At 42.4% G+C, this 11,855-nt stretch overlaps 1 protein-coding gene across 1 annotated transcript; it reads left to right on the forward strand.

The window, feature by feature from the left end:
- The first annotated feature begins 440 nt into the window (after positions 1 to 440).
- Positions 441 to 11,290, forward strand: rnd3a (Rho family GTPase 3a). The gene is made up of 5 exons (XM_026947804.3): positions 441 to 700; positions 815 to 902; positions 6,513 to 6,622; positions 7,861 to 7,995; positions 8,733 to 11,290. The coding sequence occupies exons 1-5, from the start codon at positions 551 to 553 to the stop codon at positions 8,979 to 8,981; spliced, it is 732 nt and encodes a 243-aa protein (XP_026803605.1). The 5' UTR covers positions 441 to 550; the 3' UTR covers positions 8,982 to 11,290.
- Positions 11,291 to 11,855: the final 565 nt, after the last annotated feature.

An 11,855-nucleotide genomic window follows, 5' to 3' on the forward strand; every position in this document is an offset into this window, starting at 1 on the left:
TTGATGAACAGAATCAAAAGATTCGAGTCACTGGGATGAATCGAAATTACCACTGCTAGTGTTTGGACTAAGCTGGATTTTCAGCAGACAGATAATGGGTCAGATATGATAAATGGAGTGGTTAAATCTAAATATGAGGACAACCTAGGCCTGAAAAAAAGTGGCTCTTGTGAGCTAAATAGCAGTATCAAAATCAGAATCAAAGAACTTGTGGAAGAAATAAACCTGAATTATAACCAAGAAAGCGTTAAGAAAATGTTACACGTGTTTGTCACTTTTGGCTTTCCATACTTGGCATCACTTTTGTGCTGTCGTGAAAACACCTCCATCCACGCGCAGCATGCGGTAGAAAAAGGGAGGGGGAGGGGGCGTGGCCAGAACCCTGCTCCAGGCTCTGTGGTTGGTTGGGAGCCGCTTATAAAAAGCCAGTCGGCGCGCGCGCGTGTTCAGAGTAGAGTTTCAGTGAGAAGAGGAAGGTCGTGGAGAGTCTCGCATTCCCAAGCTCAGAGGCGCCTGTACGGATTTTCTGTTTTATAAATAAAATTAACAAATGAAGGAAAGAAGGTCGTGCCAGAAGTCGTCCTTTCAGCCCGGAATGGACGCGAGTCAGAACGTTAAATGTAAGATAGTGGTGGTGGGAGACAGTCAGTGTGGGAAGACAGCTTTACTTCATGTTTTTGCTAAGGACTGTTTCCCTGAGGTGAGTAAATAAAGAGCTTTTTTTTTTTTTTACACATTTGCTGGAAAGTTTTTCGGTTTAAAATGGTATAAAACAGTGTTTTTTTTATCGTTAATACTCTTTCTTCATGTGTAGAACTATGTGCCCACCGTGTTTGAGAATTACACAGCGAGTTTTGAGATTGACACTCAGAGGATTGAGCTCAGTCTGTGGGACACCTCAGGTAAGAGTTCACCTGTTAGCATGTCATCTGAATCTCACACACACACACACACACACACACACACACACACACACACACACACACACAGAATAGTAATAATAATGTCCATGAATGACCAACTTAACTATTTTAAAATGATTTTCAGTTGTTCAGAGCTTGTGTGCTTACAGCTCTCACTCCTTAAAACATTTAAAGGAACATTCCAGAAAAAAGGGGTGCCAATATTAAAAACAACATCAGTCAGGTTGCCTTAATCAAGCAGCACTGTACTCATCGGAGGCTGTTTGTTTCCTCTCCGCATTAAATGAGTAGTACTAACCTGTTTATACAGTTAACAGTGAACACATAGCAGCTGGTTCATTTTAAGCTGCAGTTTCTCATTTTCATATTAAAGAAGCTGATTATATGACTGTCACCTGTTAGCTTCATGCAAATCAGAGACTTCTTACCTACTGGCGTCCCTTCACCTTTCTCGAACTCACCCCGTTAGTGTTTATTTATTCATCACTTGGTTATCATGGGAAGTCTGGTTTATTTGTTCGTTTCAAGGTATCTTTGTATGAGGACGTGAAGCATTTAGGGACTGACCCTGATGACCTGATAAGCTCAGCATGTCTGGACTTGTCACTTGGTGGTGTGAATCCTGGCACTCGACGCTGTAGCATGCATCGGAGAAGAATTTCTTTGGTCGTGAGTTAAGATGCAAAATGTGACGAGCTCACCTACAGCTGATTTAGTGCCATCGTAATCAAAGATGGTTGATGACAAAGCTCTGGTGGTGTGAGACACATTTAATGTCTAATTTAAAGTCTCAGTCTGCTACGACTACAATGCATAACGTAAAAAAAAAATAGTAACGAACAGAAACATAGTCTTATCACCTCAAATCACTTTGAAGAGCTTTTGTGATTATTAATGATGTAGTCGTTTTCTTTAATCGTTAGAGAATCTTGATCATATAATCTGTTGTAGAATTCAGCTGAGATTTTATCGTGATCACCTCATACACTACAACAAGTAAAAATCTTAAGACTTTAGTCACTTTAAATCATAAATCATTTGGGGTTACAGGATTGTTGTTATAAACACTGTAATGGTGCGTTTACTTTATCATCAAGTGTGTATTTCTAAGAAGAGCTTCTTGGACGTTTTTAGTACTGTCCGTTACACAAAAGCAGGAACAGCTGATCCTGCGCCTGTGCTAACACACAACACACAACACACGCAACCCCTCCACGCCCTTTTGTGGAAACGCTGAGAAATCGTGCTGACACGCTCATTAGGGGGTGTGGAGAGTGAAACCGCAGCACCATCACTTCTGAGCTCGTGTGAAAAGACCCGAAAGAGCCGCACCGTCTCCTGAGAATCGCTTCAGCTTGCCCCCTAAATCCACAAAGCAGTGATAATGGGACTTTTTTATTTAGCGCAGCATCAGATACTGCGTTCCAGGAGTGTGTTGATTTATTCGTGGTAACGTCGAGCTACCTGGGAGGCGCTCGTGTCTGTGTGTAGGTTAGGGTAGTGTGCTGGATCCCATGGTCTGTAAGCAATTACCTCGTTCCTGCCGATCTGTTTCCCTTCCAACGAAGGAAAGACTGGAATTTGGCATGAAATGCTCTGGGTAATTTCTGCAGGATTGCAGTTTGACTCACCGTACAACTTCTGTGTGTGTGTGTTTGTGTACATAAGTGGTTTTCAAGGTCTAGCTTTAAGCATTTGCTTTAATTAATGCCTCTGTCTAGGCCAAGTGTACCTGTACCTTTCACATCATGAGTGGTGTTAATACAGAGAGTGAGAGAGAGCCAAAGATGGAACCAGAAAGGAAAACTGTTAGACAGGATAGGTGACAGACACACACTTGTAAATGTGTTGATGATAGAGTACCAAGTTGCATGATTGCGCAATCCTGGACTGTATAATGATTACGTGGTTTAAATCGGGACGAGAAAGTATATTTAAATCTTACGTTCTTTAGTGAGTCGATATTGAGGGAACAGCAAACAAATTGCACTTCATGAACCTATTCACCTATTGTGCTTTTCGTCCTTCTCGATAAAGGCAAGTCTATCATTTTTCCATAACATCACGTCTCAAACTCGTAATTTTAACCCTTTATAGTTCTGCATAACAAGTTAGGTCCTGTTATCACTTGCTATCTATAAGCAGTCATTCCCTCACCAGCCTCTCTCTTCTCTCTCTCTCTCTCTCTCTCTCTCTCCTGAAGTTAATAAGACAAGGAAACACAGCTTGTCGTGTTATTGAGAAATTGGAAAGCACAAAGAACATTGTTAGAACATGAATCAACACCTGACCAATCAGATTCAGATTTCTGTGGTACAAGATGGTCTCATACACGAATTAGTCATTTGCATTCGTTTTTATCCATTGTTAAGCAGACCCGTATAAAGAACAGCTTTTCAGCGTTAAATTAAGTGTTGTCGTCTTCTGGCCGTTCTCATGACTGCAGTTTTGTTGGGTCACGTTATAAGACATTTCTTGATTGTACATAATAATGAAGTGGTTGAATTGGGCTCTCGCTTTATTCTTGGTACCATTTATTCCAATTCATGCCTGGTTGCCCTTCTTTGACTCGAATTTTCATTATGTGTCTTTGTGTTTATCTGGAGTGTAGTAGGTCAGGCTCTGCTTGTCTTCTTGGTGTTTTTATTTTTTTTGTCTTTTGAGAAAAGACAGAAGAGCAGAGAAGAGACAGCTGAAACTTTCCCCATTTGGAGGCCAGTCGTGATCCTTCATATCAGTAAGCTTGTCTGATAATAGTATGTTTACGAAAGTTAAGTTCATTTCATGTTCAGGCCAGGCTTGTGCAAAATTTTGCGAAGGCCTCCACTATCAGGTCTGTTATTGTCATTAGAACTTGGCCAAGTGACACCCAAACTGTACATCCTCCGTGTAAGACGGAGTTTTTGTGTGTGTGAAATCAGCCTGTGTTTTTGAATGCCCCCCTGCAGGCCTAACAGTCGGTCTCTCCTGACTTTGCCCCCCTGGGTTTCTTCTCTCTTTATCAATAAGCCCCTTATTGATGAAGGGCATCAACCCCTACAGTCAGAAAGACCAGGGGCTAAACGTCCAGGCTTTGAAGAGTGCCAGCAGCACTAATCAATACACACACATGCATCCTGCTGGGTCATGTACTGAGGTGCCTTTTGTCTCTGTGTTATCTGAGGGCCAGATAATGAGCTCAAGCAGGCAGTATGGTCCTCATTAAGGCTTTAAACTCAGCCATTTGGCTCGACCACGCATGCTGCCTGACACTCTCTCTATAATGGCTCAGTTTGGCTTGCAGCCTTTTAGGACGAGTGTTGGAGGAAGTTTTTAAATGGGCACTTTAATTTACACTTTGATCCTGCTGACGTCTCTCATGAGGGCCTTGAATGGACCTGAACTTCCAGACCCTATGACAGGACTTGTTTTATTAAGGAAGGGAAGGATTGTTGAGTGTCATGTTGTCTACAGAAGGTGGAAGGTGACAAAAGACAGCTGTCTTGAGATCTCATGTTTGGGCCCAAGTGTTTCTGCTTACATGCCTCGCAATGAAAGGTGTTAGATACGATCAAGCATTCACAAGTAAACAAATGTCACATGCCCTGCTACCCAGAGCTATCAAATGGCTAGACATTTCCTTAGTTTTTGTAAGCTGTCATTAAAAGAGTAGGCAGGCATAATGACGTGTGTACATATCCACACAGAAAAAGCTAATCTAAGGTAAGCAGACAGGACCTCGCCTGTTCCTGTTCCTCACATCTCTCAGCTCAGGAGTCTGATCCAGACCCTCATGCCTTACATTCCACAGACGCAAGGTTGCTACAAAGCGCCCATTGTCAAAATAAGCTCGGGAAGCTTGGGAATAGCGGCTGGGGAGTCATATGAACGCTTATTTCCGTTGAGAGGATTCATACCTCGTTATCCTGAACGGAAATCGGATTGGAGCAGCTCCTGCATAATTGTGGCGTTCCAGCAAATTTTTTCCCCGTTTTTTTTTTTTTTTCTCGTACATGTTTCATTAGAATTTCAGAATGTGAAGCCTAAAGATGTTCAGATGCTTTAAAACCTTTTGAACCTTCTTGGGTTGGAATGGAAATACATGTGTTCACTGTGATTTGCCACAGGTGTGTGCGGCACCCTGGTCAGCTATATATACTCTTGCAAACACACACACACACACACACACACACACACACACACACACACACACACACACACACACACACAGACCGACCAGCTGGACATTCCACAGAACTGAGAGCGGTTCCATGTGTGAGCAAGATGGATATATATGGTCTTGCTTACATCTGTGTGTGTGTGTGTGTGTGTGTGTGTGTGTGTGTGTGTGTGTGTGTGTGTGTGTGTGAGAGAGAGCGAGAAGAAGGACATGTCCTGAGGCTAGTTGTAACGTGAGTTAATGAGGAGATGCAGTGAGTGTTGGGAGCTAAGGGATTTCCTCTACACCGGCAAGTCGTCAAAAGGTCACATATTAAAAAAAAAAAAAAAAAAAAAAAATGCACGGCACATGTCTAAACCTAGACCTATTGGTTGTATATGAATGAAGAATGTAGACCAAACCTCCATACAAAGAGTTTGGAAAGTTTTAAAGTACTCTTCCTCAGAGGATCACCCAAAGGTTGATAATGCTGTTTCCCGACTCCTGTTTGTAGACACTAGGAGACTCTTTATCTCTGCCTGGGGTTTACACAGATTAGAAAGGCTTTGAGCAGCAATGGGAAAATATTTGGTGGGGCGACATGCTTGCAGTTTTGTTTGTTCCTTTCCTCTTTCCACATTTTGCCATGATCTCCGTGCTCACAAATGATCATTTTCTCAAATGCGAGATTAGCTTCTTTACTCACCACTCACTACTTCAAACAAAATGATTTTGTCACCGTGTTTTCCAAAAAAAAAAAAAAAAGGGTTTCATGCTGGAAACCAGCAAACAGAAGTGCAGAGAACCTATCAGATTGCAACCTTCAAGATCCAGAAGGTTGTGGTCAGAAAAGTGTACAAAAGATTATCAGTCTCCATATCCTGTGGGTGGAGCTTCTGAGGTAAATAGCTTTCCTTTCAGACCCCTTATTGATCACACTCCTTGTGCCTGCTTCCCCCACCCTGTGTGTGTGTGTGTGTGTGTGTGTGTGTGTGTGTGTGTGTGTGTGTGTGTGTGTGTGTGTGTTCGGGTTGAGAACAGACCTCCCATGTGTCACACCAGACACAAAAACCAAATTCTCCAGATTCTTGGCTGAGAGCTGTACATGTGGGAAGCAGAAAACCCCTGCACCCAAAGGATTTTAATGGGGCTCAGCCACTAAATATTATTCTCACTGAAAGTTTTCAGTGCCGCTCTGTTATTTCATTAAACATAAACCTGAAGCTTCTTCATGTTGGATATCGTGTACGCTAAATACAGTGCAGCAAGAAAGTGGTGTATTTGCAGTACATGTGGTTATAATGGACAAGGCCGTTTTAAAAGCAGCATTTTCTCCCTCAGTCTTAATGTCATGTGCACTCCAGTCCCACTTCTCTCTAATCGGGTTTTAATTCCCGAGCGTGTTTGTGCACACGTGTTGGCTCAACTGCATGTCCTTCTTTGTGTTCCAGGCTCACCATACTACGATAACGTCAGGCCGCTGTCATACCCCGACTCGGACGCCGTCATCATCTGCTTTGACATCAGCCGCCCAGAGACGCTGGACAGTGTTCTTAAAAAGGTGTGCACCGTTTACATTAAACAGTATAAACAGTATATACTGAATTCACAACCGTTTGCATAGAGCTCTTGTTCACATACTGAGACAGGTCACCATTTTATTTCCTTTTTTTATTTTTTTTCCAAACATTTTCCCTTTAGGTCACATTAACCTGAACATTATGTCTGTAAACATTTTTAGTTGGTTCAGGTGCATAAAGTTTCACACTGGGTGGAGGTGTGTTAGTTTCACTCACTGTTTTACCTGAACACAACCTAAGCGTTATGGAATGTTAGAAAGCACCCTGACGCTGGGAAAGTATGGAACTGCGAAAAGAGTCTGCGGTTTAAAACCACTTCCCATCCAACAGAGGACAACTAATCCCAGTAAAACACCCGGAGCAGGGATGTGGAAAGCAGACCCACATAACGAAGCGACCTTTCTCAAACAAGTCAGTGGAGGATGTGCGGTGTCAACAAGTCAGCACACCGCTTTCCTTTAACCCCTCAGAGCTCTGGGAGAGAAATGGGAGAAGGTTGGATCGGTGTGTGGTTTTAGTCATTCAACCCAGCCAGCGAACACACAACACGAGTCTAATGCACGAGAGAAGTAATGGACTCCTGGGTTCCGTGTGCATTATTGTCGGCATGGCAGCTAATGAATATTGAATCGACGTTCTGAGGCATTCCACTGCTCAGTCATGAGGGTGGAAATCTGTCGTTGATTTCATCCTGAAGTTGTATTGGTTAACTTTGTTACGAGAAGGAGAAACTGATCCCAGGTCTGAGCAAAATGGCAGTGCCAAAGGATCATGGGAAAGGGAGCAAGGAAGGTGCTCATGTTCCTGAGGGAACAATCGGCTGTGTGTGTCCTAGTGAACCGGATCCTGGCGACCGCAGTAGAGATAAATGCTGCAGCATTGCGTTATCGGAGATTAAACCCTCCGGTTTAGAGACACACACACACACACACACACACACACTCCAGTTTGTTCTGTGTTCTGTTGGGGAAAGGAATGTGGATCACCTGTGAGACTGAAAGCAGAGAGATCAAGAGATAGACCCAATGAGGGATTTAAGAGCGCCCTACTGAGAGATGGAAAAGAATGTGGAATCTAGCAAGAGAGGGTTGAAATAAAATGGAAAAAATTGTAGAGAAGCTCTGGGAAAATGCTTATAAAGCTGTTCCTTGGGGTATCTATAGATTTGCTGGTTTCCATAGAGCTCATGGTTTACTCTGTTCTCTCCCCCTGTGTTTAGTGGAAAGGAGAGATCCAGGAGTTCTGCCCCAACACAAAGATGCTGCTAGTCGGCTGCAAGTCGGACCTGAGAACAGACCTCAACACGTTAGTGGAGCTGTCCAATCACAGACAGATGCCAGTGTCGTATGATCAGGTGAGGCACCAACACTGACGACCAGCTTCAAGTGCTGTGTTCATGCGATTGCCACAAATATGTCTTTTAAAACTGCACTTATAAACACTGCAGCAGTGAAGATAAGAGAATACAAGAGATATCTAGGCTTTTTCCCCCCAAAGTGCTTCTCTCTCTAAGTAGCTTGGGTTTCTATCTGCGTCCTTAATTACGTGATCATGTCATTTTGGCTTATAATGAAAGTCATTCAGAAAGTAATTATGATGTTAAAGATTATGACTTCAAGATATCAGATGAAAGCTGTGAGTGAAATTGAGTGTTAAACTTAGTCAGGTTGGCGTAAATGAGCCAAAGTTAATCTGAGATCAAACACGCAGACATCAACGATATCAGAATGAATAAAGCTTTACCTGCTGGCAATATAGTTTTATTTCAACATATGTACTGACTAGGCTAAAATGCGTGAAATACTACCTTTTGTGAAGGAAAATTGGCATATTTCGAATAAGTGTATTTCATTGTTTCCATGGCAAAGTCCCAACCCACATTCTGCTGTACTAAAATGTTAAAATTTTACGTCACCTGTAGTAACAGATTTCATGTTTGGTAGCATAACGTGCACATTTGGATGTTTCGCTGTTTTGTGTACTATGTCTCGGAAATGTAAACATACTATGATGAACGTCTTTATAAATTCATGTAAAATGTCTAAAATATTTGGATGGAAAAATAAACATCTCTCCCTCTTTCTCTGTCAGGGTTCCGCGATGGCTAAACAGATCTCAGCTCCGTACATCGAGTGTTCAGCGCTGCAGTCGGAGAACAGCGTGCGGGACATTTTCCACGTGGCCACTCTCGCCTGCGTCAACAAGAACAGCAAAACTGTCAAACGCAACAAATCCGTGCGCTCGGCCAAGCGCATCTCACACATGCCTGGCAGGCCCGACCTGGCTGCCGTGGCAACAGACTTCCGCAAGGACAAAGCCAAGAGCTGCACAGTCATGTGATCTCGTCTAAAGAGAGAGAGGCATTCTGGGACGTGCGGGTGGAGAAACAGTGGGAGAAAGGGGATAACCATACAAGGGGGGGTTTAAAAAAAAAAAAAAAAACAAAAGAAAAGAAAAAAAAAAGTTTAAAACGGGCACAGTGAAGGAGAGACTCTTTCCTCTCCTGGTTTGCAATGCTGTATGCAACCATTCCGCTTCCTGTAACCTGACAGCAAGTGGAAACTGTCCTAAAGCCATGCCTCACCCATTCCCCCTAACCGCATCCCTTTAGAGGAAGTGCACTCCCTCTATCCCAACAGGAGGCCACGCTTCCGGATCCTGAAAGAAACGCGCTTCCCGACGGGAGGCGAAACAGGAACTTGGGGCTTCAGCAGAAAATTTGAGGAGGAATTGGCGTCAGAGTTGAACTGTCACATCTGAGACATGTCTTATCTTCACTTTCTTTTATTTGATTAGCAAGAGAGAACACCAGGTTGAGGCGTATAAACGGCTCCTGAAGAGCACCGAGAGAGAAGTGGGTTTGAGGAAGGAAGCCGAATCTTGGACTGCGTGAAACGTTCGCTTCTCTCCTTACTGAAAATAGCATGGAGCAGAAGAGAAATATCTGTTTATCACTGTGCTTTTGATTCATTTCTCTTTTTGCATGGCTGCTTATCCAGATGTTCGCTCTCTTTACAGCTGAGCTCAGCTAAAATTCTTGCGCACATGCGGTCACCATGGATACACCACTTCTACAACCCATCTTTAGCCATTTCAAAAGCAGATCACATTTTTTGAGGTTTTATTTTTTTTTTATAGAAAGAGGATTTGAGTCACTTTCTAACTCCCTGGCACTGTGGCTAGGACTAAATAATTCACCACACAGATTGGGTCAGGATAGAAGGGTTACTCTGAGCTCCCGTTAAACAGATTTGCCAAAAATAAGCGCGCGGTCCTCGTGTAATGTCTTCCGCGTGGAACGCGGGGGTCGTAAAGATACGTGTCTCTGATATCGTGTTTGCTGAAGACCACAATTATTCGAACTTCAATTCATGCGACAAGCTGTTCAGTAGAGTTTGATCAAAGACAGAAGGACAATCTTCCAACAGTAGCTTCACCTTCTCCTAGGTTTTATTACAATATTATATCACAGCTGTTGTATTCTTAACATTATACTACAGCTGTATTGTTATGGTGAGGAGACATTTATTAGCATTCGTGGAATGGGTCTCCAGTGCTACAGTAAGTTTTTAGAACAGGAGTTTGCGTGTTGCGATTTCTCAGTAACACGAAGAGTGGCGTTTTTTTGGTTTTCAAGAGAGGGGAAAAAGAGAGGCTGGTGAAGGAACGACTGTAGAGCTGCTGTAACACAAGTGATGAGATCTATCTCGTTCCTTATAGTTACATTAAATGTTGTTAACTATAAAAAGAATGATGTGGCATTCATTAGATAATGTCAAATTGCCGTTGTATAAGAGGATTAAAACACTTCAGGATGATTCTTTTCCTATAACGATGCACCCCTGTGTGTTTTATTCCTAATTTAAAATGCCTTTAAAGAGAAATAACACCAGTTTGGCTATTACTGTTTCTTATTGGAACTTACCCACGAGGGAACTTGGAGGGAGTGACCTCAGTGACTCGTCGCTTGCTAGTTAAACGTGGCTTTAATTCTAACCCATAACTAACCGGTATTGCATAAGGCTAGCTGTTCTGATGAATAATCAAGCTGTATATTAACCAGACATCATGGAGAATCTATTCCAGGACTCACCAGCAGCAAAAGGAATTTGTTTATGACTGGTTTACGGTGGTTTGATTTAAAAACGTGGGTTTTGTCTGTGGAGAGTGGAACGGCCTCGGAGTGCGAGACTGTTTGTTTGTACTTGGTGTTACACTATGCAGATCATTCAGTAGAAGCGATGGAGGTGAAAGATGTTGTGACTGACTGAAGGACAGGTCATCTTTTAGCGCTGCAGAAAGAGAGTAAGTTTAAAGCCAGAAATTTTAGACCACTGCGTACGTTGCAGGTCAGTAGTTGCACTTTGAGTTTGATCTTTTACAAAAAAAAAATTTCCTTTATGCATTTCTTATCTTTAATTTAAGACCTTTAGTCAGTTTTCATGTCTATTCACATAGGCAGTATTAATGTCTCCCCTTTTGTATTTAAGTGTTAAATTGTGTAGTTGCTATAAAATTAGGCAAACTTGTTTTATTTTCTTCAAATTCACTAGTGTTTTATTGATGTCTGCATTAATATTTATTGAATTGTTCCTTTTTTTGCTCTAATGATAAATGTAAAAACAAATTAAACGCATTTTGATATGAAATTTTGATATGACCGTTTGCTTCACTGCTTTACTTCCTTTGTTTCCCCCTGTTGGTTAAGGAAGTTGCCGCACAGTAAAGGCTCATGTGGTATCAGGTGACTGCGTACAGTCAAAGCCAGACCTGCAAACATATGACCGAGACTATGAGCAATAGCTCATGGTAAGCATATGTTTGTCATTCTGGGAGATGGCGTGATGAAGAAACCTTGAGAGGAACCAGACTCAAAAGGAAACCCATCCTCATCTGGGTGACGCCAGATAGCGCCATTATAACTCGTTTCTCTTCTATAAGTAGTGCTAAGTGTGTTAAGTATGAGCATCGTTAGAGTTTTAACTTAAGTCATGAACTGTTCAGTGATGGAGACTTGAGCCTAAACTGTTGTTAGCGATTGCGGTGTTGAGGCTATATAAGGAAGAACATCCACAGCCACCTTGAATAAAAAGTAAAAATACATTTTAAAAAAAATATAGTGAACAGAACATTAACGGAATGAGTCGGCAATTATTTCCTCACCGACGTTAGCCGAGTAAACGACGAAACCAGGTGGTCGTAGCAAGAGGTTAA

Source organism: Pangasianodon hypophthalmus, chromosome 25 (assembly GCF_027358585.1).
Source record: "Pangasianodon hypophthalmus isolate fPanHyp1 chromosome 25, fPanHyp1.pri, whole genome shotgun sequence".
Lineage (NCBI taxonomy): Eukaryota > Metazoa > Chordata > Actinopteri > Siluriformes > Pangasiidae > Pangasianodon > Pangasianodon hypophthalmus.